General features: G+C 43.3%; 2 protein-coding genes across 2 annotated transcripts; both read left to right on the forward strand.

The window, feature by feature from the left end:
- The first annotated feature begins 12,059 nt into the window (after positions 1-12,059).
- Positions 12,060-12,683, forward strand: LOC127348898 (uncharacterized protein At5g01610-like). The gene has a single exon (XM_051374760.1). It carries the CDS (start codon positions 12,134-12,136, stop codon positions 12,560-12,562), a length of 429 nt encoding a protein of 142 aa, XP_051230720.1. The 5' UTR covers positions 12,060-12,133; the 3' UTR covers positions 12,563-12,683.
- Positions 12,684-15,707: 3,024 nt separating this feature from the next.
- LOC127347579 (protein FAR1-RELATED SEQUENCE 5-like) lies at positions 15,708-18,188 on the forward strand. Its single transcript, XM_051373747.2, has one exon. The coding sequence runs from the start codon at positions 15,708-15,710 to the stop codon at positions 18,186-18,188; it is 2,481 nt and encodes an 826-aa protein (XP_051229707.2).
- Positions 18,189-27,340: the final 9,152 nt, after the last annotated feature.

Raw genomic sequence — 27,340 nt, forward strand, 5'->3', positions numbered from 1 at the left:
ACTGCCCATTATCATACATGTGTAGTTCTTGATTCACTACGCAGCCTTCTGTTACTACTTGGTGTGATATTTCGAAGTGAATTCTAAGAAACACACTATTTTGATTGCTCTTGTAAAGCAGAAAATGGGGTTGCCATCTAATTTCTGCTATATCTGAGCATATTATGTCTTTTACTTTCGGATGGTGTGTCACAGCTGTGACAACTATTTTTTGGTTGGGAATGTGTTTCGTTGGGTTATTTGGATCAATCAGGATCTTGAGCTGTTTTTCTTAGAATCCTTATGTTTCAGATGGTGACTATTTGATAGTATCATTTAACTGTATACTTGGCAAGTGATTTCCTGTTCTCCGTGCTTGGAAATGCCATGTTCTTAAATGACTGTAGCATTAGCCTTTGGTAGGCTTCTGTTGTGACTGTCTTATTCATCATCCTGCCGAGAATCGTTCTGAAAGTTTTTTCTAAATCCGGCATCCTTGCCTGGATTTTATTGTTTGTAAGAAAGCTTACATGCCATGCCATGCCGTTTCTATTTCTTGTTTGCCTGTTTCCCCTTTTTATTGTGTAACCTGAACAAAACCGATTGACATGTTTGACAGTTGATCTCGTCTGTTGGTACTGCTGGCAAACCGATAGTTAGATTTCAGATGATACATAAATCTAAGCAATATTTTGATTTGTTCAGGGATACTAGGGGACACCAAGTTTGGAGCCTATTATTCAGATACATGCAAGTTTTCAATGCAAGACCTGTAATTTTGTGGCTAGGGTTGGAACGGTGGGGTTTCTCAATGCAAGAACTGTGTTTTATCATATGCTGCGGTCAGAACTAGATCTATAGATAGGTAATTTTGCTAGGCACAATATCTAGGCATGAATAACTATGTACCTATGATGGTGTTTATGAGTATACTCTGTGTATCTGCTGTATCTATAGTCAGATGCTGACTTGCTGAGCGCTTGTCTGTAAGAGTACTTTTGGCAGGCAAATTTATGTATCTGTGCATGGGATTCTCCATTATAGATTTGCGTGATGTCTTACTGATGCTGTCTTGAACCACTTATTTTCTTGTATTCAGACAATGCTCGACATATGATGAGCAGATAAATAGCAGTTACTACTGTTGTTAGACATATGATGAGCAGGAGTAGGTCTAAGACAGGCCGTCGTCGTTGTTCAGAGCCTGGTTCGTTTATTGCTTCTTCCTGTTGTTAGAGCATGTCTAACACGCCCCTTAAAACCCACCCACCCCGTAAAATTTCGGCGGGATACGGGGCAAGCGTGGTTTGGGCCATCTAGCAGGCCCCGTATACGGGCCCGTTTCGGCGGAATACGGGGCCCAGGATATCCGCACCGTCGCCCCCTACTTATACCGGGCGAAGGTGCGAGTGAGGGGTTAACCCCTCACTCGAACCCCTCACTCGCAACCCTAGCTCCGCCGTGCGCCGCCGCCTCCCCAATTAGCTCCGGCGAGAAATCCCGCGCGCCCTAGCTCCGCATTTCAACCGCCGGTCAGCATGTACGCACGCCGAAGCAGTACCGCGTCGCCGGCGAGCGGATCGAAGCGATCCCGCTCGCCAGACACCGTCGAGGAGGCGTGGCATCTCCAATGCAAGCGGTCCGCCGTCGGGGAGCCGCCGTGCGGCGTGTAGGTACGCCGGTGCCCTGTACATCCCGCCGAAGCTCCGTGAGTTCGCCGCGGGTGGGCGCTGGTACAAGGAGGATCTGCCGCTCAAGCCGATGAGCGGCCCCGACTTCAACAAGTGGCACGCCAAGTGGGAGCGCAACCGCCGGGCGAAGGCGGCATGGGACGCGCACATCGGGAGCACTAGCGGCGGAGGAGCTCCGCTCGCCGGCGAGGAGGAAGAGGAGGAGGAGGAGGAGGAAGATCCCCTCTTCTTGCAGGCGATAGCAGCGTCCCTCAAGGACGACGCCGACAAGAAGAGGGCGGAGGAAGAAGAGAAGGCGGCGGCCATCGCCACCGTGAAGGTGGCGCATGCGCGGGAGGCGGAGGGGGACGCATACATCATCGACCTCTCCGACTAGAAGTCGCGATCCATTTAGGATCGCGCAATTCAGTATGTATATATGTTGATCCGTATGTATGATCGACTATCTATGAACTATGACTATGAACAAGTTTCCCGGGGTTTTAAATTTACGAATTGACGGGGTGAAATACGGGGTCTGCTAGACGGAACGATCTATCTAGGAGCACTTTTTTTTATACGGGGCGAAATACTCGCGTTTTACGGGGCAGAAAGTAAGAGCATGTCTAACAGGTCCGTATTTTTTCGCCCCTTAAAACACGAGTAGAGGGCCTGTATCCTGTTTTCACGGGCCGAAATATTCTGTTTTACGGGGTGGGGATACGGGTTCTGCTAGATCGTCCGAGTTTTTGGCCCCTCAAAACAGGGTTTTAGATAGCAATTTGCACAACAATTTCAGATCAAACATAGCACATCCAAAATATGTGATGCATAATTCATAGTTTTAACATCACAACGCGATCATAGGCAATGTTTAAGCCACGGAAGTTCCCACATGTGATCAACCATCAACGAGTCCATCGCCACCGGGCGCCACCACTCGCCGGAGACTCACCTTGAGCACGAGCTTGACGCGCAGCCTTCTTCCTCGCAATGATGTCCGCGCTTGGTCTCGTTCCACCACGCCAGCTGATCCCCGTCCATGCCGTCAGTGCGCATCATCATGATATCCCTCTCCTCGGCAAAGAGCTCCTTCATGGCCTTGGCTTCTTTGAGTGCGATCATCTTCATGTCAAGCTCGGCCTTCAACTTGGCATCTTCCCGCCTTGCTTGCACCTTGGCAAGCTTCACCTCCTTCTTCTTCTCGGTGATGAGGAGCTTGGTCTCCAACGTCTTCATCGTCAATGCCTCCTTGGACTTCATGAGTTGATCCAACTTCTCCCGGAAGCTAGCTGCTTCGCCTTCTACTTTGACCCTCTCCTTGGCCTTCTTGTTGCCCTCGGGCTTGCCGGCGTTTCTCCCACTCATGTCCTCTGCTTCATCATCCATGGTGAGCAGTACCTCCTTCTTGCACTTTGGCTCGTTGTCCCTCAACTTCCACTTAGGAAGATGTTGAAGGATGGAAAAGCAATGATGAAATTGAAATTCCTTGTTCTTGGAGTCGGCCATGTCCTTGTACCGTGCTTGAGCATACTTGGGCTGCACAACAATAGTATGTGATGTTTCCACATCATCAACACATAATATGGATAGTATGTGATGTTTCCACATCATCAACACAAGGAAAACTTACATAGTCCTCCGGCACGCATCCACTAGGGGGTTGTCGGCCACTTGATCCATGGCAGCACTCCAACAAGAACAAGCCGGTTTGATGATGTTCCATCGGCCTTCAAGGTAGCGGTAGGATCTATCCGCCATGCTCTTCGTGCGAGGCTTCAGCTGGTGGTTGATACGTCTCGGACGTATCGATAATTTCTTATGTTCCATGCCACATTATTGATGTTATCTACATGTTTTATGCACACTTTATGTCATATTCGTGCATTTTCTGGAACTAACCTATTAACAAGATGCCGAAGTGCCGATTCTTTGTTTCTGCTGTTTTTGGTTTCAGAAATCCTAGTAAGGAAATATTCTCGGAATTGGACGAAATCAAAGCCCAGGGGCCTATTTTCTCACGAAGCTTCCAGAAGTCCGAAGGAGAGACGAAGAGGGGCCACGGAGGGGCCACACCCTAGGGCGGTGCGGCCCCCCCTTGGCCGCGCGGCCCTGTGGTGTGGGGCCCCCGTGCCGCCTCTTGACCTGCCCTTCCGCCTACAAATAGCCTCCGTGACGAAACCCCCAGTACCGAGAGCCACGATACGGAAAACCTTCCAGAGACGCCGCCAACGCCGATCCCATCTCGGGGGATCCAGGAGATCGCCTCCGGCACCCTGCCGGAGAGGGGAATCATCTCCCGGAGGACTCTACGCCGCCATGGTCGCCTCCGGTGTGATGTGTGAGTAGTCTACCCCTGGACTATGGGTCCATAGCAGTAGCTAGATGGTTGTCTTCTCCCCATTGTGCTATCATTGTCGGATCTTGTGAGCTGCCTAACATGATCAAGATCATCTATCTGTAATTCTATATGTTGCGTTTGTTGGGATCCGATGAATAGAGAATACTTGTTATGTTGATTATCAAAGTTATGCTATGTGTTGTTTATGATCTTGCATGCTCTCCGTTACTAGTAGATACTCTGGCCAAGTTTTTGCTATTAACTCCAAGAGGGAGTACTTATGCTCGATAGTGGGTTCATGCCTGCATTGACACAGGGACAAGTGATGAAAGTTCTAAGGTTGTGTTGTGCTGTTGCCACTAGGGATAAAACATTAGTGCTATGTTCAAGGATGTAGTCACTAGTTACATTACGCACCATACTTAATGCAATTGTCTGTTGTTTGCAACTTAATACTGGAAGGGGTTCGGATGATAACTTGAAGGTGGACTTTTTAGGCATAGATGCAGTTGGATGACGGTCTATGTACTTTGTCGTAATGCCCAATTAAATCTCACTATACTCATCATGATATGTATGTGCATGGTCATGCTCTCTTTATTTGTCAATTGCCCAACTGTAATTTGTTCACCCAACATGCTGTTCGTCTTATGGGAGAGACACCTCTAGTGAACTGTGGACCCCGGTCCAATTCTCTTTACTGAAATACAATCTATTGCAATACTTGTTCTACTGTTTTCTGCAAACAATCATCTTCCACACAATACGGTTAACTCTTTGTTACAGCAAGCCGGTGAGATTGACAACCTCACTGTTTCGTTGGGGCAAAGTACTTTGGTTGTGTTGTGCAGGTTCCACGTTGGCGCCGGAATCACTGGTGTTGCGCCGCACTACATCTCGCCGCCATCAACCTTCAACGTGCTTCTTGACTCCTACTGGTCCGATTAAACCTTGGTTTCTTACTGAGGGAAACTTGCCGCTGTGCGCATCACACCTTCCTCTTGGGGTTCCCAACGGACGTGCCAACCACACGCATCAAGCAAATTTCTGGCGCCGTTGCCGGGGAGATCAAGACACGCTGCAAGGGGAGTCTCCACTTCTCAATCTCTTTACTTTGTTTTTGTCTTGCTTAGTTTTATTTACTACTTTGTTTGCTGCACTAAATTAAAATACAAAAAAATTAGTTGCTAGTTTTACTTTATTTGCTATCTTGTTTGCTATATCTAAAACACAAAAAAATTAGTTTACTTGCATTTACCTTATCTAGTTTGCTTTATTGTCTTGCACTCTATATTAAAATACAAAAAAATTAGTTACTTTTGTTACCATGTCTAGCTCTGAACCTGTTACTTCTTCGCCTGAAGAATTAGTCTTCACTTTTAAACAAGGGGATGAGGAGAGTTTTAAGGATGCTTGGTCTAGAATTTTTACTTCTTATCGTAAAACTGAACCTCAAATGACTCTAAGTTTGCTCCTCAGTAATTTTTATTTTGGTCTTATGGTTCGCTATAGATATGCCTTGGATACTTTAGTGGGAGGAGATTTCCTTCATTGCAATGGGGATCAAGCTTTTAATGCCATAAAGAAGTTGGTTGCATCACATGATTCAGCTAATAACTTTGATTCAGTCCTCACTAGCATTTATAGTAGATTAAATAATCTCGAGATAAGTACATCTCGCTTGAATGATAATTATTGCCACGTTCGTAATCGTCTTGAACAAGTCTTAGTGAACTCTAAACTCTCAATGTGGGATCCTGCTGTTAAAATTGTCATCGGTGATCGAACTCTCCACGCCTCTCTTTGTGATATTATGTATGAATTTTGCCTTATGCCTGAAAGTATTTATAAATATTTGAAACTTTGGGGAGTCGAGGAAGGAGGAGAAGAAATAACTCTCATTGATAACTCTACTATAATTCCTAAAGGAATAGCCACAGGTGTGCATACAACCATTCTTGGAAGAACAATATCCATTGATTATCTTGTTGTTGAAACAGGAAAACTCACACTCGGAAGATCCCTGCTGAAACTATTGGGAGCAGTCATTGATGTTGGAGAAGGCACTCTGAAATTCACCTCTATACCGGGGGAAACTCATATATTTCCTAAACCAAAGGGAAAGAAGAACAATAAGAAAGGTAAGGGTAAAGCCCAAGGTAATGTTGACACTTCGTCTCTTGATAATACTTGATACACACTTTCTGCGCCTAGCTGAAAGGCGTTAAAGAAAAGCGCTTATGGGAGACAACCCATGTTTTTACCTACAGTACTTTGTTTTTATTTTGTGTCTTGGAAGTTGTTTACTACTGTAGCAACCTCTCCTTATCTTAGTTTTGTGTTTTGTTGTGCCAAGTTAAGCCGTTGATAGAAAAGTAAGTACTAGATTTGGATTACTGCACAGTTCCAGATTTCTTTGCTGTCACGAATCTGAGTCCACCTCCCTGTAGGTAGCTCAGAAAATTAAGCCAATTTACGTGCATGATCCTCAGATATGTACGCAACTTTCATTCAATTTGAGCATTTTCATTTGAGCAAGTCTGGTGCCATTTTAAAATTCGTCAATACGAACTGTTCTGTTTTGACAGATTCTGCCTTTTATTTCGCATTGCCTCTTTCGCTATGTTGGATGAATTTCTTTGATCCATTAATGTCCAGTAGCATTATGCAATGTCCAGAAGTGTTAAGAATGATTGTGTCACCTCTGAATATGTCAATTTATATTGTGCACTAACCCTCTAATGAGTTGTTCCGAGTTTGGTGTGGAGGAAGTTTTCAAGGATCAAGAGAGGAGTATGATGCAACATGATCAAGGAGAGTGAAAGCTCTAAGCTTGGGGATGCACCCGGTGGTTCACCCCTGCATATATCAAGAAGACTCAAGCGTCTAAGCTTGGGGACGCCCAAGGCATCCCCTTCTTCATCGACAACATTATCGTGTTCCTCCTGAAACTATATTTTTATTCCATCACATCTTATGTGCTTTTTCTTGGAGCGTCGGTTTGTTTTTGTTTTTTGTTTTGTTTGAATAAAATGGATCCTAGCATTCACTTTATGGGAGAGAGACACGCTCCGCTGTAGCATATGGACAAGTATGTCCTTGGTTTCTACTCATAGTATTCATGGCGAAGTTTCTCCTTCGTTAAATTGTTATATGGTTGGAATTGGAAAATGATACATGTAGTAATTGCTATAAATGTCTTGGGTAATGTGATACTTGGCAATTGTTGTGCTCATGATTAAGCTCTTGCATCATATGCTTTGCACCCATTAATGAAGAAATACATAGAGCATGCTAAAATTTGGTTTGCATATTTGGTTTCTCTAAGGTCTAGATAATTTCTAGTTTTGAGTTTGAACAACAAGGAAGACGGTGTAGAGTCTTATAATGTTTTCAATATGTCTTTTATGTGAGTTTTGCTGCACCGGTTCATCCTTGTGTTTGTTTCAAATAAGCCTTGCTAGCCTAAACCTTGTATCGAGAGGGAATACTTCTCATGCATCCAAAATACTTGAGCCAACCACTATGCCATTTGTGTCCACCATACCTACCTACTACATGGTATTTTCCGCCATTCCAAAGTAAATTGCTTGAGTGCTACCTTTAAAATTCCATCATTCACCTTTGCAATATATAGCTCATGGGACAAATAGCTTAAAAACTATTGTGGTATTGAATATGTAATTATGCACTTTATCTCTTATTAAGTTGCTTGTTGTGCGATAACCATGTTCACTGGGGATGCCATCAACTTTTCATTGTTGAATTTCATGTGAGTTGCTATGCATGTCCGTCTTGTCTGAAGTAAGAGAGATCTACCACCATATGGTTAAGCATGCATATGTTAGAGAAGAACATTGGGCCGCTAACTAAAGCCATGCTCCATGGTGGAAGTTTCAGTTTTGGACAACAATCCTCAAATCTCAAATGAGAAAATTATTAATTGTTGGTATATGCTTATGCATAAAAGAGGAGTCCATTATCTGTTGTCTATGTTGTCCCGGTATGGATGTCTAAGTTGAAGAATAATCAATAGCGAGAAATCCAATGCGAGCTTTCTCCTTAGACCTTTGTACAAAGCGGCATAGAGGTACCCCTTTGTGACACTTGGTAAAAACAATGCATTGTGATGATCCGGTAGTCCAAGCTAATTAGGACAAGGTGCGGGCACTATTAGTACACTATGCATGAGGCTTGCAACTTATAAGATATAATTTACATGATGCATATGCTTTATTACTACCGTTGACAAAATTGTTTCATGTTTTCAAAATCAAAGCTCTAGCACAAATATAGCAATCGATGCTTTTCCTCTATGGAGGACCATTCTTTTACTTTCAATGTTGAGTCAGTTCACCTATTTCTCTCCACCTCAAGAAGCAAACACTTGTGTGAACGCATTGATTCCTACATACTTGCTTATTGCATCTATTATATTACTCTATGTTGACAATATCCATGAGATATACATGTTACAAGTTGAAAGCAACCGCTGAAACTTAATCTTCTTTTGTGTTGCTTCAATGCCTTTACTTTGAATTATTGCTTTATGAGTTAACTCTTATGCAAGACTTATTGATGCTTGTCTTGAAGTGCTATTCATGAAAAGTCTTTGCTATATGATTCACTTGTTTACTCATGTCATATACATTGTTTTGATCGCTGCATTCACTACATATGCTTTACAAATAGTATGATCAAGATTATGATGGCATGTCACTCCGTAAATTATCCGTGTTATCGTTTTACCTGCTCGGGACGAGCAGAACTAAGCTTGGGGATGCTGATACGTCTCCGACGTATCGATAATTTCTTATGTTCCATGCCACATTATTGATGTTATCTACATGTTTTATGCACACTTTATGTCATATTCGTGCATTTTCTGGAACTAACCTATTAACAAGATGCCGAAGTGCCGATTCTTTGTTTTTGGTTTCAGAAATCCTAGTAAGGAAATATTCTCGGAATTGGACGAAATCAAAGCCCAGGGCCTATTTTCTCACGAAGCTTCCAGAAGTCCGAAGGAGAGACGAAGAGGGGCCACGGAGGGGCCACACCCTAGGCGGCGCGGCCCCCTTGGCCGCGCGACCCGTGGTGTGGGGCCCCGTGCCGCCTCTTGACCTGCCCTTCCGCCTACAAATAGCCTCCGTGACGAAACCCCCGCATCGAGAGCCACGATACGGAAAACCTTCCGTAGACGCCGCCAACGCCGATCCCATCTCGGGGATCCAGAGATCGCCTCCGGCACCTGCCGGAGAGGGGAATCATCTCCCGGAGGACTCTACGCCGCCATGGTCGCCTCCGGTGTGATGTGTGAGTAGTCTACCCCTGGACTATGGGTCCATAGCAGTAGCTAGATGGTTGTCTTCTCCCCATTGTGCTATCATTGTCGGATCTTGTGAGCTGCCTAACATGATCAAGATCATCTATCTGTAATTCTATATGTTGCGTTTGTTGGGATCCGATGAATAGAGAATACTTGTTATGTTGATTATCAAAGTTATGCTATGTGTTGTTTATGATCTTGCATGCTCTCCGTTACTAGTAGATACTCTGGCCAAGTTTTTGCTATTAACTCCAAGAGGGAGTACTTATGCTCGATAGTGGGTTCATGCCCGCATTGACACCGGGACAAGGATGTAAAGTTCTAAGGTTGTGTTGTGCTGTTGCCACTAGGGATAAAACATTAGTGCTATGTTCAAGGATGTAGTCACTAGTTACATTACGCACCATACTTAATGCAATTGTCCGTTGTTTGCAACTTAATACTGGAGGGGGTTCGGATGATAACCTGAAGGTGGACTTTTTAGGCATAGATGCAGTTGGATGACGGTCTATGTACTTTGTCGTAATGCCCAATTAAATCTCACTATACTCATCATGATATGTATGTGCATGGTCATGCTCTCTTTATTTGTCAATTGCCCAACTGTAATTTGTTCACCCAACATGCTGTTCGTCTTATGGGAGAGACACCTCTAGTGAACTGTGGACCCCGGTCCAATTCTCTTTACTGAAATACACCCATCGCAATACTTGTTCTACTGTTTTCTGCAAACAATCATCTTCCACACAATACGGTTAACTCTTTGTTACAGCAAGCCGGTGAGATTGACAACCTCACTGTTTCGTTGGGGCAAAGTACTTTGGTTGTGTTGTGCAGGTTCCACGTTGGCGCCGGAATCACTGGTGTTGCGCCGCACTACATCTCGCCGCCATCAACCTTCAACGTGCTTCTTGACTCCTACTGGTCCGATTAAACCTTGGTTTCTTACTGAGGGAAACTTGCCGCTGTGCGCATCACACCTTCCTCTTGGGGTTCCCAATGGTCGTGCCAACCACACGCATCAGTGGTACAGATCCTCAATGCGCTGCCAATAGCGCTTGCCGCCTTGGTCCACTCCGGTGCACGCATCCATCCCCACCTTGCTCCAAGCACGGACCAAGATGGCGTCTTCGATCTCGCTGTAGTTCGCCGTGCGTGGCTTCGGCGTCGACGAAGAACCGGTGGCAGCCGGATCAACCTCAACCACCTCCTCCTCATCAGCATCGTCCTCCTCCTCGTCATCAATCTCTTCAACGTTGCACTCCCCATCGAATGCATCGATACTGGTGTCCAAATTCACCGCGGAATTGTTGAGCATGTCCATGTAGGATGTTGTGGACTCAAGATCGAACACCTTGTCTCCGTCCATGGTGGGTGGCGGCGGCGCGGGCGGCGCATCGGATGAAACGGAGGGAGGAGAGGCCGTGGCCTTGGAGGGCGGTGGAGGCGCGAGGCCGATGCGGCTGATTGCCTTTGTCCGCACCTTGGCCGGCGCGGCGCCCCTCGGGCCGGCCGCCTTGGTCTTCATCCTGCCCGCCTTCTTGGCAGCCGGTGGGGCCTCGGCCGGCGAAGCTGCGGCCGGCGAAGGAGCTTCGAAGAATTGCTTCGGAAACCTCTTCCTCTTCGACGGGATGGTGGCGGAGATCATGGCCGACACGACGCCGGCATTCGGCGGACCTCCGACGGGGACATCGGCCACCGCGGCCGAAGGAGATGCATCGCCGGCGGTAGGCGGCTCTTGCGGACGATCCATGGCAGCGGGATCCGGCCGGGAAGGGCGCGGCGGAGGAGATCGGGCAGCGGTTGGCTTCAGCGAAACCCTTCGCGCGCAGTGGAGTGGGCGATACCGGTTTGGCCCTCTATCCCCGCTCCCACCCCGCACAAGTAGGGGGCGACGACCCGCCCCGTAATCGAAAACAGGAAAAATCGATGCGGGGGCCTTTTTTACGGGGCGTGCTAGAAGGCCGGGCAGAGCCGAAACCCGTATTCCGGCGGTTATTATACGGGTTTGCGCCTTTTAAGGGGTCTGTTAGACATGCTCTAAGGGGCCTGTTAGACATGCTCTTAGAACTGGGTAACTGGAACTCTAGAAGGTCCATGTGATTCTCCTCCAAACTGCCATACTTCTTTTTATTGTGTGCTTGTTAATTGGCGTTTCTGAGTGATGGAAGATCAATTCGTCTATTGTGTGGCACGCGATAGCTCCACGGATGAATCAGCAGAAGTGTTGGCTAGGCGTATTCGTGTGTGGAAAACGAACTATGGTACTGCGAGTGCAAACAGAGTGGGGTGCACTTCTTAGGCCCATGTGATCCGAATGTTCTTCTCGTCTGGCTTTGCTTCGCTTTCACTAGCTAGCAAGGGTTACTATTAACTTTGGTTTGCTAAATCGTTAGACACCAGATCACTATGAGACAGACTGGTGTACAACCTCTCCGATGCCACCGTTATACGGAAAGTAGGGATGTTGGTGCAGAGCCTGTATGGTGGGACAGAACGCAGGGATTTCTAGATCAACAAGAAATGGTCAATTCAGTCACCCATGACCTACTTTTTGTCAAAAATGAAAAATGAAAAACAAGTCCATAGAGGAGAGCCGCCGGTCTCACTGGGTTGGCGCGCACACAAAATGAATCGATGGTACAGGCTCTTAGAATCAAGCTCTAGTAGCATGCAGGCTGCAACACCTATATAAAGCAGCACCATCTGCACATATCGTATCACTCACAAGTCACAACAAGCTCACCTGTACCATCACACAACCAACACCTATCTGTTGTTGCAAGCAGTTCAGATCCAGTCAGTGGTGCTGAAATGGCGTCCCAACTGGTCGAGAGCCACCGTGCCGGCGCGGAGGTCGTGAAGGGGGACGAGGCTTGCAAGAAGAGATCCATCGAGTTCCTGGAAGAGCTCGGGCTCCCGAAGGGCCTCTTCCCGCTGCAGGACATGGAGGAGTTTGGGTACAACCGCGAGAGCGGGTTCGCGTGGATACTCCAGAAGAAGAAGAAAGAGCACACGTTCAAGAAGATCAAGCAAACTGTCTCCTACGCCACAGAGGTGACCGCCTTCGTCGAAAAGGGAAAGATCAAGAAGGTCACCGGGATCAAGACCAAGGAGCTGTTCCTGTGGCTCAGTCTGGTCGAGGTCTATCTTGACGAGTCCTGTGCTGACAAGGTCACCTTCAAGACTGGTACCGGTCTGTCTGACACCTTCGATGCGGCGGCGTTAGAGATCGGAGAATAGGGAGCATGGCGATCGGGCGCCACATAAAGACTGCTGTAGTCTGTCAGTATAATAAAACTAGCCTTGTTGTACCTTTCAGTTTGTAAGCCTTCGGCAATGAAATGAATAATTGCACTTATTAGTTGTTGTTACTGCTGTCTAAATCGTTCAGATCACACTCAATTTCTCGTTACTGTCACTATCTTTGTGTGAGAACAATGGACTTGTCAACCAGTGGCGGAGCTTCAAAACTTTTCTTGGGCGGGCCGGCTTAAAAGAAACTCAACAAAATGTTCCCAAACACACCCGTTCCTTAGAAAATTACTCATCGATCCAATCATTTTGGTCACACTGCTTACAAAATCAGGAGAAGCATCCATATATGTAATACTACTATACAACAAAAGAAGCTACACAAAAATAAACTAGACAGTACATGTGTCTACAAGTCAGCTGCCCGATCCTTGATGCTTTTAAAATAAAAAATGACATCATCATACTTGTAATCGTCCAGAATAGCACCCTCTATGTGAACTAACATGTTGTTGGCCAAATTATCATCTTCCATCTTATTGCGTAACCTTGTTTTAATAATCTTTAAAATAGAAAATACACGTTCAGCGCTTACCGTAGAAACTGGAAGAGTGATAAGCAAACGGAGTAATCTATCAATCAAATTGTAGATAATATGTCTTCCCGTCTCCACAAGGCATCGACAAAGATCAATCAAGGTTGATATTTTCTTCAATTCCTCATCTTTGGAAGCATCCAAAACAAAATGTTTCAGTTGTTGTTGTAATGGGAGTGATGTTTTGGCACATGGGAGCGTATGTTCCCTTTATATTGAAATACATGTTAGACACATTTTAAAATGTCAAAAAAATTGAAACAAAAATTTCGCACGTACATCTTCATGTGCTACGCGCTCACAAAGTCGTTTCATGAAAAATCGACATGTCATGTGACGTGTGTAAAAAAGACAAAATTCGGTGCTGAAACAAAGACTTGTCACAAGATAAATTTTCTCTTTTTCGTTTAGACTACAAAAAATATCATTTTTTCGTGAAACTTGACGAATACACATATATTATGAAGATGTACATGTAAATTTTTTTGTCAACATTTTTTAACACTTGAAAATATGTTTTTATGATAGAGGGATCATACGCACCCGGGAGCCGAATTGAGTTTCCGTGTTGTAATCCATAAATATCTTGCGGGAAATCTGCCGGGTAATACTTTTTCACCATCTCACATATATCACTAGCTTTGAACCAATTGTTTTGTTGCTGCTGTTCCAATTGAAGCAAGGGCAAAATATCATTTGTTGCTGCCAAAGCATCTTCATTTTCACTTGTCTCATCCCTTTTTCTTTTTAAGACAAAATCAATTCTTCTCTGAGTGGCCTTTCCCATTACAGTCTGATGTTGCAATTTGCAAAATTGAATAAATCCCTAATTCAGTGAACGAAACAATACTGGAACGAAGAAGAACAACATATGTTGTAAATTAGTAACTACGAATTTGGGGAAAGAAAGAAGATTACCTTGGCAGGGAAACAGCAGAAGAGAAGGGATTGATTCAGTCCAAGTCGCGGGCAATAGCCGCTGGGGCGCACCGTCGGCGGCCAGCCCCGTGCCCGTGCGGATGCGGTGCAGCCATGCCCGATTTTCCCTCTTTTTGGTTGTAATCGCTAAACCTAGTCAAGAGAGAGGGGAACGAACAAGCACGAACAGAGGATCTGGAAGCAGCGTACAGGGAATGGAGGCAGTGTGTGCTTGTGGTGTTGGGCTGGGCTTAGATGCATAGGGGTAGATTTGTTTTTTTGCAAAAATCATGGGCGGGCCATGGCCCGGTTAGGCCCCAAAGGAGCTCCGCCAGTGTTGTCAACAAATATAATGTAAGGCTCTGAAGTGCAATATGAACCATGAAATGAAATGCACAACAGAATACGATATTCTCAGTTGGGCTGTGCTACATCGAGGTCGACCTCGATTCCTGGTAAAACAAGGTCAGTCCGACCAGGTGAACTTTCCTTTTCTGGCCCACCGTGGGGACCACGCACTTTCCTTTTTCGGCTCACCGTGGGGACCCCGTAGCATACGATCATCTCCCACGTGAACGCCATTTTTTTTGGGGACCACAGCATAAAGCTACATCTACATCGGATCCCATCTTCTTCTTACCTGTTACATGTGCGCTAGATCCCCATCTTCTTCTCCAGCACGCCAAGAACAAGTATGAACCAGGCAAGAACAGTCACATCCAGATTCTTGGAAAAAAAACTTCTCTCCTCTCGTCCAGTTCCTGCCACCAGTTAAACCTGCTACATCGATTCAACCTACTTGACGAATAGATCTGCTACATACTTGCTTGTTTCAGATCTGCTACATACATATAGGGAGAGATCTGCTACATTGAGAGGAGGGATCTGCTACATCTGACGACTAGCAGGTCCAGGAAAATCACCTCCAGCCCATCCCCCTGCTACATCGTCTATCCCTCTGCAAAATCAGTTGACTGGAGGTACTATCTTGCCCAGATTCAGTTACATGCACCTTTCCCTTCTTCAGACAGAAATAAATTACTGCTATGTTACATGTGGCCACTAATGTAACTATAGGACAAAAAAAAAGTAACAAGTCTAAAAAAAAGAGCATAGAACACAAAAATAGCATGTAGAACACAGGATATAACACAAAAAAAGATGGAACACAACAAGGTAACTGGTAGAACAACAAAGGTAGGACAACCATGTTGAACACATGAAAAAAGCATGTAACTGGGAGAACAACTAGGTAGAACAGAAAAGTTAGGGGCAGAGCTAGAAAGAATACTAGACTGCAGCTGGTATGTTACATGCTCATACTGGTTATCAGTTTCATACTGGTTTGCCATTAGTAAAAGTAGTACTGCATAAAATTTGCCCATACTGGTTGCCATGTCAGTCACATGATCTTTCCTGGTATTGCCTTGGTTTTTTGCGGAACACAAAGTATTTACAACTTGCACCTGTAAAACAGGGGAAAAATAAAAAAAGGAGAATGTTATTTAACTGAAGATGGTAAAAAACATATGTAAATTTACTTTAAAAAATGTTGTGCAACCAAAAAATCTTAATGATTCATGTCATTGATTCCATGCAGATATTTGTTTTTGAAGAAGAATGCCAAGGGCTCGCGGATTTGAATACTGGTTTGGTGGCATTGATCTCAATGCAACTCCTGAAGCTAGTACATCAACTGATCAACATGCTGGGCAGCCGCCAGAAGTCGGAGGCCATCGTGTCGATCCCCAAGGAGATGAAGCAGGTCCTTCAAACAATGATCAGCAAGCTAATTCGCGTACACGGACTGGTGTTACACTTTCCAGTGAGGAAAGCGATGGTGAAGCTGAGGTTGAGTCAACGCCTGAAGGATATGTTCCAAAGGTTCCATTTGTTGGCATGATGTTTGACACACCTGAACTAGCTTTGCAGCACTACAACAGATATGCTCACCACATTGGTTTTTCAGTGAAGATAGAATCATCTAGGAGATGTGCTAAAGATGGTGAGCTAGATAAATTTGTTTATGTCTGCAACAAATCTGGGAAGCCTAGAGAAGAAGAAGCAGTCCCAGTTAAGCAGAGGAATCGTAAGCTAACTGTGCTGACCGACTGCAAAGCAAAGCTTCGAGTAAAACGTGATGGTGCTAGATGGAAAGTTACTCAGTTTGTTGAGGTGCATTCACATGAGGTGATTGACAAGTCTGCGCTTAAGAAGTACTTGAGATCACACAACAAGATCCCTGCAGAAGAGAAAAAGTTCATTGACTTGTTGCATGAAGTCAACCTTACTTCAGGAAGAATCATGGAAATCATGGGGGAGCTATATGGGAGCAAGCAGAATGTCCCATACAACAGCAAAACAGTTAGTAACTACACTGCAAAACTAGGGAACTATGACAGGATTAAAGATATCCCAGAGCTGCTAGAGTACTTTGAAGAAATCAAGAAAGATGATCCCAGATTTTTCTACAGGTTCAAGCTAGATGCAGAAAATAAAGTGGAGAACCTGTTCTGGGTGGATAGCAAAGCAAGAGATGTCTACCCCCTGTACAATGATTGTATTTCTTTTGATACAACATTCATGACAAACCAGTACAGCATGCCATGTGCTCCTTTCATTGGAATAAATAGATATGGTCAATCCATCCAGCTTGGTTGTGGTTTTGTGAGGAATGAATCTTCTGTGAACTTTGTGTGGTTGTTTGAGCGGTTTTTAGAGGCAATAGATGGACTACATCCATTGAACATCATTACAGATCAAGATGCAGCTATCAGAACTGCTATCCTCATTGTGTTCATTGGCATCATACACAGGTTCTGCAGGTGGCATATAATTGAAAAAGTTCAGGAAAAACTTGGTACTTTTGTTGCTCAGAGAGAAGACTTGCGTTTAGAGTTCAATGATGTGATTGACTACAGCATGACACCGGAAGAGTTTGAACAGCGGTGGGCAAATATGGTGGAAACGCATGGGGTTGCAGATAACACACATTTTCTTGACCTCTATGATTTGCGTGAGTATTTTGTGCCAGCATATTTCCGCCACCGGTTTTTCCCATTCCTTCAAACTACATCTAGAAGTGAAGGGTTTAATGCTGTTCTTAAGCAGTATGTTCATCCACATGATAGCCTTGTTCGTTTCTTCAAGCAGTACATGAAACTGCAGGAAAGAATTGATGTAACAGAAGATGCTCATGAGTTTGATGGTGATGAGAAGACAGTCAGGCTTTGGGGGGACTTTCCCATGGAGAAGCAGATCCTTAAGACATACACCATGCCCATCTACAACCGCTTTCAGCTTGAGCTTCGGAAGATTACATCCTACAATGTTCGTGACATTGGTGTTACTGAACAAGGGAGCATTCATGAGGTTTTCCCAATACAAGGATCCGTGCGCGGGTACGGTAGGAGGAGTTATCGTGTCGATGCTGATGTAGCTAATGGAATCTACAATTGTGAATGTTGCAAAATTAACAGGGATGGTATCCTGTGCTGCCATGCATTGAAAGTTATGACACATCTAGGGATGGTTACAAAATACCCAGAGCACTACATCCTACCTAGGTGGTGTCTACCCCCTCCCGACATAGTTGCACCGCGGGATGAGAGGCAAGAAAAGCCTGTTGGCCAGAAACTATCTAGAAAAGATATAAGATTGCTTAGATATGGTAACCTCTGCAGTGATTTTGCTAAGCTTGCTGTTGGTTTAGCGGCCTCAGAGAAAACTAATGAAATAGCTGAACGGCACATGAGAGCAATGGAGAAAGAGATGGCAGATTTGAAAAAGGCTAATGCTGATGCACTCAAAAAAAGGAAGAGCGCCAAGCATCCAGTAAACACCAACACTGCTAATGATTCACAAGAAAGTGTACCTATGGAAGAAGATGCTGCTACTGTGGAGAATCGGAAAGCTAGGAACCCACCAATGTCAGCGACAAAAGGGCGCCCAGGTTCAAAAAGAAAGAAAGGTGGTCTACAGTTACAGAAACCAAAACAAGGTCTTTGTGGTGTGTGCAAGCAACCAGGTCACGATGCTCGTACGTGCGAGGTGCGACTAGCAAACCCAGAGAAGTACAGTTTGTTGGGCCTTTTTCATTGATTTGAAAAAAAGAAGGAAAATATATAAGAAGTGAAGGACATTGTGTTTGATTTAAAAATTATGTGGCTCATGTTACCTTGTCGAACAAATTTGTACGAGACCTTTTTGCGAATATTTTAAATGATTTTTGAGACAGTATGTTTTCTGATGCGAAAAAACGTATCTTATGATTGTCAACTTATAATTTATTGCATTTGCTGAATTCTTTTCGATAGAGTAATAATAAAGTAACTATGTAAAGTCAGTATTGATACATAGGTAACATTAAAAAATGAAAAAAAAGAGCATGGTTAGAGATATGAATTACCACTTGACACATTTGCTAGACAAATAACTGCCAATTTGCTTTCTTCGTGAAACGTAACCATTTATCTGTGTACAACTTCCTTATGTTTGGAATGTCTTTCTGTGAGTACGTTGCTGGGGTCCTGCTTGGGCATGCTTCAAGATTCTTCAGTGTGAAAAAACCACAGTCATACCTGGGAGATGAAACACAGATAGTGTGTTCAGTCAGACTGTTAGAAACAGCAGAAATGAAAAACCTACAGTAAAATGAAGTTACATTGTTCCAAAAAAAAATATAAAAATGCGTTATACGCTTGAATTTAAAAGTATTATGAAGCTTACCCATTGTTTTGGCGCGGGCTATCAATTATCTCTATAGGCCAGCCCATGATCTTTATCTTTGAGTTGGAGTACTGTCTGCTCCAGTTAGTCTTTATGCCAGCAATTAGCAAGTGGCAAGCGTGCATGTTTACTGGTTCGGAATTGTTTCCTAGTGAATCATATATCTCGAACCTCTGAGCTTTGATGTTCAGGTTAACAAGCCAGTAATAGCCTGATGCATCCTTTGGTGTTCCAGGAAAAGCTTGAAGTGTAGGGAAATAAACCTGTAATGTAACAAAAATAGATGTGGAATTGTGATGAGAAATCAGAAAAGATAAAAAACATTCTAGTAATAAAAAGGTTTGATCAGGAAAATGATTAGTAAGAAAAAAATCAGGTTAGTACTTACAATGTCTTTGTGATCCAATCTGTTTGATGGACTGTTTTCGAAACATCGGGTTACTTCCTTGAGATTATCACGTCCCTCAATTAGGTACGACTGTTCGAACAGATAAAAAGTAAAACCAATTACTATTGACAAAAAGAGAAAGAACAATTAGGTGCACATGTGTTCCACTAATTTCAAGTTCTATCTGATTATCCAAAAAAAGAGAAAAGAGAACAAAATTGGACATAACTTACAGCTATACGCAGAGGCATAATGACCTTTTTGGGGTTTTGATTTTCCCTTTTGATGATGTTGATTCCAATTTCTGCAACAGTGTTGTATAACTTGTTCCTTGGCCTAACAGATTCAGCAAGGTCACCGAGACTAACATATATGTCATCCAGGTCTATAACTATTTCCTTGTTGAAAGGGTCCCTTGGTGCATGTTTCCATCCATGCTGGCAGACCATGCTATACACCTCGTCAACAGACTTGTTGACATAAAATGTTCTACTAGCTTGTGAGTTGACAAAAGGCGATTTCGCATACTGTCCTGCCTTGGAAATCCTCTTTTCATACTCATGAGGCACTGGTGTAATGCTAGATGTTGGTTGTTTCGACTTTGGATTCATGCGATCTTGAGCTACATCTTCCTTCCTGGCTTCAGTTCCATCAAGATTGTTCTGTTCGTTTTCAGTTCCTTTGCCTAGGTCATTGACATCTGGAGGAGTGTCGAGATCAAATAGTGGAGGATCTGCAGCCCGTCTGATTGCTTCTTCCCTTTTTTCCGATTCAGAGCTTTCGAAGTCAAGCTTTCTATTCATAGGATCATGTGCAGCGGATTGGGGCACATCTGTCGTCAGTGTCCTTGGTACTGAATTTTCCTCCTCTGATTTGATAGCTGTAGCAACTTGTGACCTAGTCTGCCTGAGCGAATTGCTACTGCTTGGGCTGCCTCCCGATTCAGTTGCATTTTTCCTTGGTGTTGTGCCTATTCCATCCTTCATAGGACTGTTTTTGAGCTCTTGACGCACAGCAGACCTAGTTCGGTACCTGCCTGGTGATGTTACATTGGTTTCCTCAACTTTGGTTCTCTTGTCTTTTTTGTCAACAAACCTTACATCTTTCCTTTTCTTTGGTATGATTTTAGGCTCCATTTGAGCAAGAATTTGTTGGCACTCAGGCCTCAGAATAGCATCATGCACAGTTTCCAGCCCATCCATTGAAGGTTCCATTTGTGGTATGTTCTTCATTAACTGAAACCTATCTAGAATAGGTGTGCCGATATCAATGAACTCGGGTTCTTTGAACAAAGGAAATTCAGGCTGTTTGTGTATCTCGGTGCCAACATACTTCAAGAACTCCTTCCTCCTATCTTCTTCTAGTTTGGATTCTGATTCTTCACTGCAAGTGCTGTCATCTGCTAACATGTTTGGTGTCTGTACCACATGTTCCTTCTGTGATGAAGTCATGTTTGCGTTGCGATCGATGACAGGAAAATTGATGCATGTAGTTTCTGGTTTAACTTCTTCTTCATTGATTTCATGTTGGTCAACATCATCCTCTGCTCTGTTACATCTTTTCCTCTTCAGATCCCTCATCAAAGCCACTATGTGTTCAGTTTTCGTACTGTCAATGTGAGTAAACTTGAGGGTGTTGGTTGTGACATTATCAGTATCTGCCAATGTAACCTCTGCATCTTCAAGAACTTTATTTTCTTTGCCACCAACGACTGGAATAACATTTCCACATTCCTGCTCCACTACTGTAACTTCAGCTTGTTCTTCAAGTTTTCCATGATCACTGAGCTGATTATCTAATGTGGCAACACTTTTTTCAGTGGGAAGAGCATGTTTCGTGGTGTGCTGGTCCTCTATGGGCAACACTGCATTCTTTTGTGCTGATATTTCTGTGTTAACTATAACTACATGCTCCTCATCCTTTTGAAGATTCTTCGTATCAACTGAAGCTTCATCTTCTTTTTCCAAACTCGCGTGTTCACTGACAAGCATTTTGGTTTTGGCATCAGAGCTTGCGGGAGCAGGATTAGACTCTTTCTTCTCTGACTCTAGAATTGCTATGACTGCACCAACTGAAGGATGTTGCGCGGCATGCGTGTTACCATCCAACTTTGATTCTCCTTGTACATTCTCTTTACTGGTAGTATTGCTTGGTCTTGCTTTAGCTACATCTGCCGTTATTTTACTTGAATCCTTGGTTTCCACTTGAGAATGAATCGTACCAACATCCTCATGTTTAGGACCTTGCAACTCTGTGTCTTTGTGTACCTTTGGTTTCCTTGGAGGAGCTCTCTTGCTTTGTTTTGGACTGGGTAATATTGATTTCTCTGGCATAGAATTGTGGTTCCTTAATGTCGTTGGGTCACTTCGGCTCGTGGCTAGGTTCCTAACTAGCATCTGCAAGGAAGCTTCAAAACCATGGCACGCATACTCAACTGCTTCTGTAAATCTCCTTTTGTCCTACAAAAGAAGATAATTGGAAAGAAATGAGATGTACTGTAGAAGAAGAAATTTTAAAATTGTTGTTCATAGAAAATGGTGTTTTATATAATTTTTTCAAAAAGGATGTAATGATAGTGGTCAGCATTTAAATGTGCAAGTATAAAAAAAAAACGATTGCACGACTTACTTCCTGTGTAACGTTTTGTGGAGCATTCTTTTCGATGAACTTGGTTATTTTGTGAGGGTCTGAGAATAGAATGCTTTGTGACATCTGAACATATTCATCTTCTTCTGATTGCCCATTGTCATTAGCAGTATTGTTGTTTTCATACCCCTGCGCTGGTGCATCAGATGGGCCGCTTGTTATGCTTTTTGCAACTTCAGACTCCGACATGGAACCATCATTACCACAGCTTTCATTCATCTCTGGATCGGATGCAACATTCACATTCTCATTATCACTTCCATCTGTTATTGTCCTGTCATCTGATGCATCTTGTACTTCTGAGAATTCTTGCTTTAGCTGCAATTATATCGAGAAAAAAACATAAGGATATAATAAGGTTGTTTCTAAAAAATACATGAGTGTGAAATGCAATGTAACATGTCAGAGTAATGGAGTTTATGAAAAAAACAAACACCAAAAGCACCTAAATGAAGAGGGAAAAACTCACCGGTAATGCACCGAATGAACCATTTTCTTTCGTGTCTTGCTTTATAGCTTTTCTAACCATTTCATTTGTCCATACTGACACTCTAGTACCTTCAGGGTTTACATCCAAATCCCGCAACTGTAATGAGTCAAGATATTTTACCTGTCATAAAAAAAGAGAAGAAAAAGAAGACCATGGATGTAAGTAAAAGCGTTTCCTATGTAGAATCATGTTGAGAAGAGACAATGCATGGGTAAAAGTTATATTTAAAAAACATATGAATAAATTGGAGAAGGAAGAGGTACCATGAGGTACAGCATGCATGGACTGACTTGTTCCTTGTCTGCATCTACACTCAATGATTTACAAAGGATCATTATAACAAACTTGCACATGTTGAGCCGCTTTGCTTCTTTAATATTTATCAATGAAGGATATACTCTCGGGCTGACGCAGATTCCAGTTGTTGGAGCCAGAATAGAGCACATTGCAAAAGTTATGAAAAGCCTCAGAAATTTACTGTTAGCAGGTCTCATTGCAGTGAGCTTTGTTTCTAATTAGGTAAGGGTCGGCTGTTTCCTCCCAGTAAGCGATAGTTGCTCCTTCATGAAAGCAGTTGCGTCTCGATCTCGAGCAAAAATGACATCAATATCTCCAAATGGAACACCGATAACTTGTTGAACAGACTCTTCTGTCACAGGTATTGCGCCACGTCCCGGGAACACTAATGTGCAAGACGCTGGATCAAAGCTTTCCATTAGAAACTGGCACAGATCGGGATGCAACTTAGAACACTTAATATCCAGCAGACCGCCATAGTCATTGCTCCTTATCAACAGCTGTTGTTCCTCTGTAATGTTTGGGTATAACCTGACCATCCTCATAGGTGAAGCCCTCTAAAACAATTTCTTACTTTTTGTCTACATAACAAAGCAAAGAAGTAGTTGAAAACAATCAGAGGATGTATTTTTCACTATGACAGTTACAGAAATACAAATGAAAAAGAGCAAAAAAGGCACTAGACTAGGATGTTACAAAGTGACTAACCATATTATCTTGGTGCTGTTCAGGTCTAGCTTCAGGCACATTTTCCTCTTGCTTGATTAGGAATTGGACTGGTGACATGGAATGCTTCAGTGTAAGCTTATGGCGCATCTGGTTGTACTTTGAATATCTTCTGACAGACTTGTTTTTTTTGTTACTACTAGATCTTGTCATTGTACCTGTAACAAAAAATCTGCATAAAAAGAAGAAGTTACAATTTATTAGAAAAATGTAACCTGCATAAGACATTTCCCCAGAAAAAAGTGAACCCTTAAAATTTCAGAGTAATAGAAATTGAGATGGAATACATTACAGAAAAGAGTTATAGACTCTCTCTAAAAAGAAACGAACAATCCACACATATATTAAAAAATTACAGACCATAAATGTCGTTCATAGGAACTAATACAAAATGAGAATGAAGGTTCGACATAATAAAAAAGTACTTATTACATTTCCATGTTCAGAAGTACATTGCAGCATAGGTAAAAAAAACACAGGGGAAATATGACAAACAAGATTTGGGAACATCCTCCCAAAAATCTAGTTATGAAATTCCAAAAAAAAAACGATCACTCGAACCCTCTCCCCCCCCCCCCCGGTACAGCCTGATGGTATTTCCTCCCCTAGATGCACTAGACAACACGTTCCCATGCATCATCAATTGAAGCCCTGAAATATATTGGCATGAAAGACGCGTCAAGGGCAGCAATCCTTTTGTTGACATATGCTACTCGATAGAACTTGATCATCATGTGTCCACCCACGTAGAAGTGATGGATAGATGTGTAATGAGCCTCAAATGTGGTCCTGTACTTGATGTACATTGTTCCATCTTGATCAACAGCAAACTTGTGGTTTGGGAGGTTGGCAACTCGTATGGCATACAGGAAATCCCTAGGGCGTCCGAAATACTTGATTTCCACTCTGAGCAGAGAATCTGAAGGGCCTTCTTGTACACCAAGGATGTCCATTGTGGTGGCGGACAACGTGGGGTAGTAATGCAAGTCCATGTCTTCGATTGGAGTCCCAAACCCTCTAGGGTAGTGCATAATAGAATTGCCCTCATGGCATGCAAGGAAATGCTCGACAGTACATGAGTAAACATCGTCTTCATCATAAGGTAACATGATGATGGTTTCGAGGTTGATGCATTTGATCAACGTGTCATTAAACTTGAAGGTGCCCCTTGTGTAATCTAGGTTTAGTGCATCAACTGGGTTTGTGCACCTAACAATCAGTTGAGCATGCCGTGTGCTGTTTACGACATAATTGATAGGAGCAGTAGTCAAAGCTTTGACTGTGTGGAGTGCATGGAAAATTGCCTCAGGTGATGAAGAGAAACGGACACAAACCAAGAGGACACCAATTACTGGGCCAGGCTGCAGACTAAGGTAATCCATAACTAAACGAGAAACCATGGGGTTCCTAGATTCTTCGTTGTTGTCCATAGTTATATTTTCTGTCTAAGAAAATTAGTTAGTTTTACTGTGAAAACAAAAAACAACTAATCTGAATATACAGAAGGAAAAAAAGCTAGCTCAAATCTATTATTGCATATAGCATATATGTAAGCTGCATGTTCCATTTTGTGTCCTACACATTATGATGTTACATGCACCAAAAAACTCAAACGTAGAAAAAAAGATGGTAGAGAGTCGGAGCTACAAATTTTAAACAAGGTCGACGTGATGCAATAAACACTGCATGTAAGATGATAAAAATCTATAGTTACCTTACATGCCACTAAAGCAGCCAGAAAAAAATTTAAGTAAAGATATCTCATGTAACATACTACGTCGAGGTCTGGAAGTAATATACTGACCAGATTCAGTTACATGCACCTAGCAAAAAAAATAGAAAAATCCCTTTCCCCCAGGTACAGCTGCTGTACATGATTCAGTAATATACTGACCAGATTCAGTTACATGCATCTTAGCAAAAATATGTTACAAGCACTTACACAGCTACAGCTGCTGGCAACGAACACAAACATATCATTTTCAGTTACATGCCCCCGGGTATAGCTATCATGTGACATGCAGTAATGCAGATACTTATATCATGGTTTGTGTGACCTAGTTACATGGTTTGTGGACCATGTGCTACATGCTTTATGCCACCTGAAAACAACTGATAACCATTTTTGCAGGGACTAAACTAGACTTAGCATTTGATTTTGATAACCATGTGCTACACTGTTACATTTTCATTCCCACATACATAGCACACTGCATGCAAAACCATGGGTGCATGTAACCACTAGATAGGAAAAGAGCAATACCATTAGAATGTAACACTGTTTGCATAAAAAAAAGGATCCACACACATCAGCTATGAGCTTGACCATGGATATGTTGCTACAACTAAAAATCAGCAGTTGCGGAGGGGAGATCCTCGAAGAATAACTTAGATCCGTGAATGCTTCAACAGATCCTAACATATGCTGAACGAAAATCGCCATCACTTACCAGGAACAGCTCGGGCGTCAAAGTAGATGTAGCAGCAAACAGAGAAAAGCCGAAAAATCCCCGAATCCCTGCCAGAACATACGAAGGATGTAACCACAGAGAGCAAAAACAGATGCGGGTGCTGCGCTCGAGGGAGGAAAGGGCGCAAACCAGACCTCACCGTCGACGAGCGATGCAGGGATGTGACCAGCGCGCGACGAAGCAAACCTTCCCCCCGCCGAGCGGACGGAAATGCAGCTCCGATGACGAATCAGCCGCCAGCCGACATGGTGTACACCCGCCGCGGCCAGGATCTTCTACTCTACGGCGAGAATCGCGGGGGAGCGGCGGCGATTTGGCCGGCGATTTGGCGAAGCTCCGGGAGAGATTTGGGCGAAGGGCGAAATTGATGACGCCGACCGCACGAGTCCCGAAATTTGAACCGCCTGGAAAATTACTACGCGCACCAAAAAGCGGCGGACGTTACGACCAGGTGGTGGCCCCGCGCGGGACGACGCGGGATCGTCCGATCTCATCCAACGGCGCGGACGCGCGACCTCGGCGTACGACGAAAATGAAGTCGACTAAGAGATAGAATTTGCGTTCTCAGTTTCTGAATATCACGGCGTCTCCAGTTTCTCCGTCATTCTTACTTGAAAAAACTTCAAACTACCTTCTACTATGTGATATTGTTTTGTATACAGTATTTATTTGAAAAAAAGAAGACTACATGTATAGTATCATGATAGTGTAATGGTGCTATAAAAAAACGCGACCACTTAATACGTTGGTTGTTGTTAACTGTGTACTCTGTCAAATAGAAAAAAATATGCACAGGGTATTCAGATGCAAATACTGTTATACTAGTAAATCATTAGATTTCTGCAAACCTGTCCTCCCAGAGTGTGCTGCGTGACTGCGTGTTGGTGTCGTGTTTCTGCGAATTTGAAGACTTACTAAAATAAAATCATTAGAAAATAATACAATATCGGTTCAAAAACACTATAACACATTACTGATACTCCATTCGGTTCAAAATAATCGGTAAAAATGATATATCTAGACATGTTTTAGTGTGCAGATACATCTATTATTAGACAATTATTTTGAACCGAAAGGAGTACTAAAGTTTTACGATTTTATTAAGAAAAACATCAAGTTCAATTGACCTTTTTTTAAGGAGAGAACAAATTGCCGATCCGAGAAAAGGAGAACACAAAATTATTTCTTATACAGTACCATAAATAACATGGCAATTTCATTGAAGCCAAAATTTAGGTTCGTGAAATGATAATTTCTCAGTCCATTTAGTTGTACAGCATAAGCATGCTGCACATTTTTTGTGCAACTTTAGGCCCAAAATGACATTTCTAAACTTGAGTTCCATGTGATTTTTAAGTGTACAACTCCTCAATCTATTGTTGCCACTGCATTCCTCGGATCGCTTTTCCAAGGCGACGCCAGTAGGGCCTAACCCCAGCCGCCAAGAGCACACCTTGCCACCGGTGTTGGCCATCGTGGCGGCAGCCCCGACGCCTAAGGTGTTGGG

Source organism: Lolium perenne, chromosome 4, assembly GCF_019359855.2.
Source record: "Lolium perenne isolate Kyuss_39 chromosome 4, Kyuss_2.0, whole genome shotgun sequence".
Lineage (NCBI taxonomy): Eukaryota > Viridiplantae > Streptophyta > Magnoliopsida > Poales > Poaceae > Lolium > Lolium perenne.

Bases quoted from the DNA above. Each gene is read 5' to 3' on its own strand.
- LOC127348898 (XM_051374760.1), top strand. From the start codon at position 12,134: ATGGCGTCCCAACTGGTCGAGAGCCACCGTGCCGGCGCGGAGGTCGTG.
- LOC127347579 (XM_051373747.2), top strand. From the start codon at position 15,708: ATGCCAAGGGCTCGCGGATTTGAATACTGGTTTGGTGGCATTGATCTC.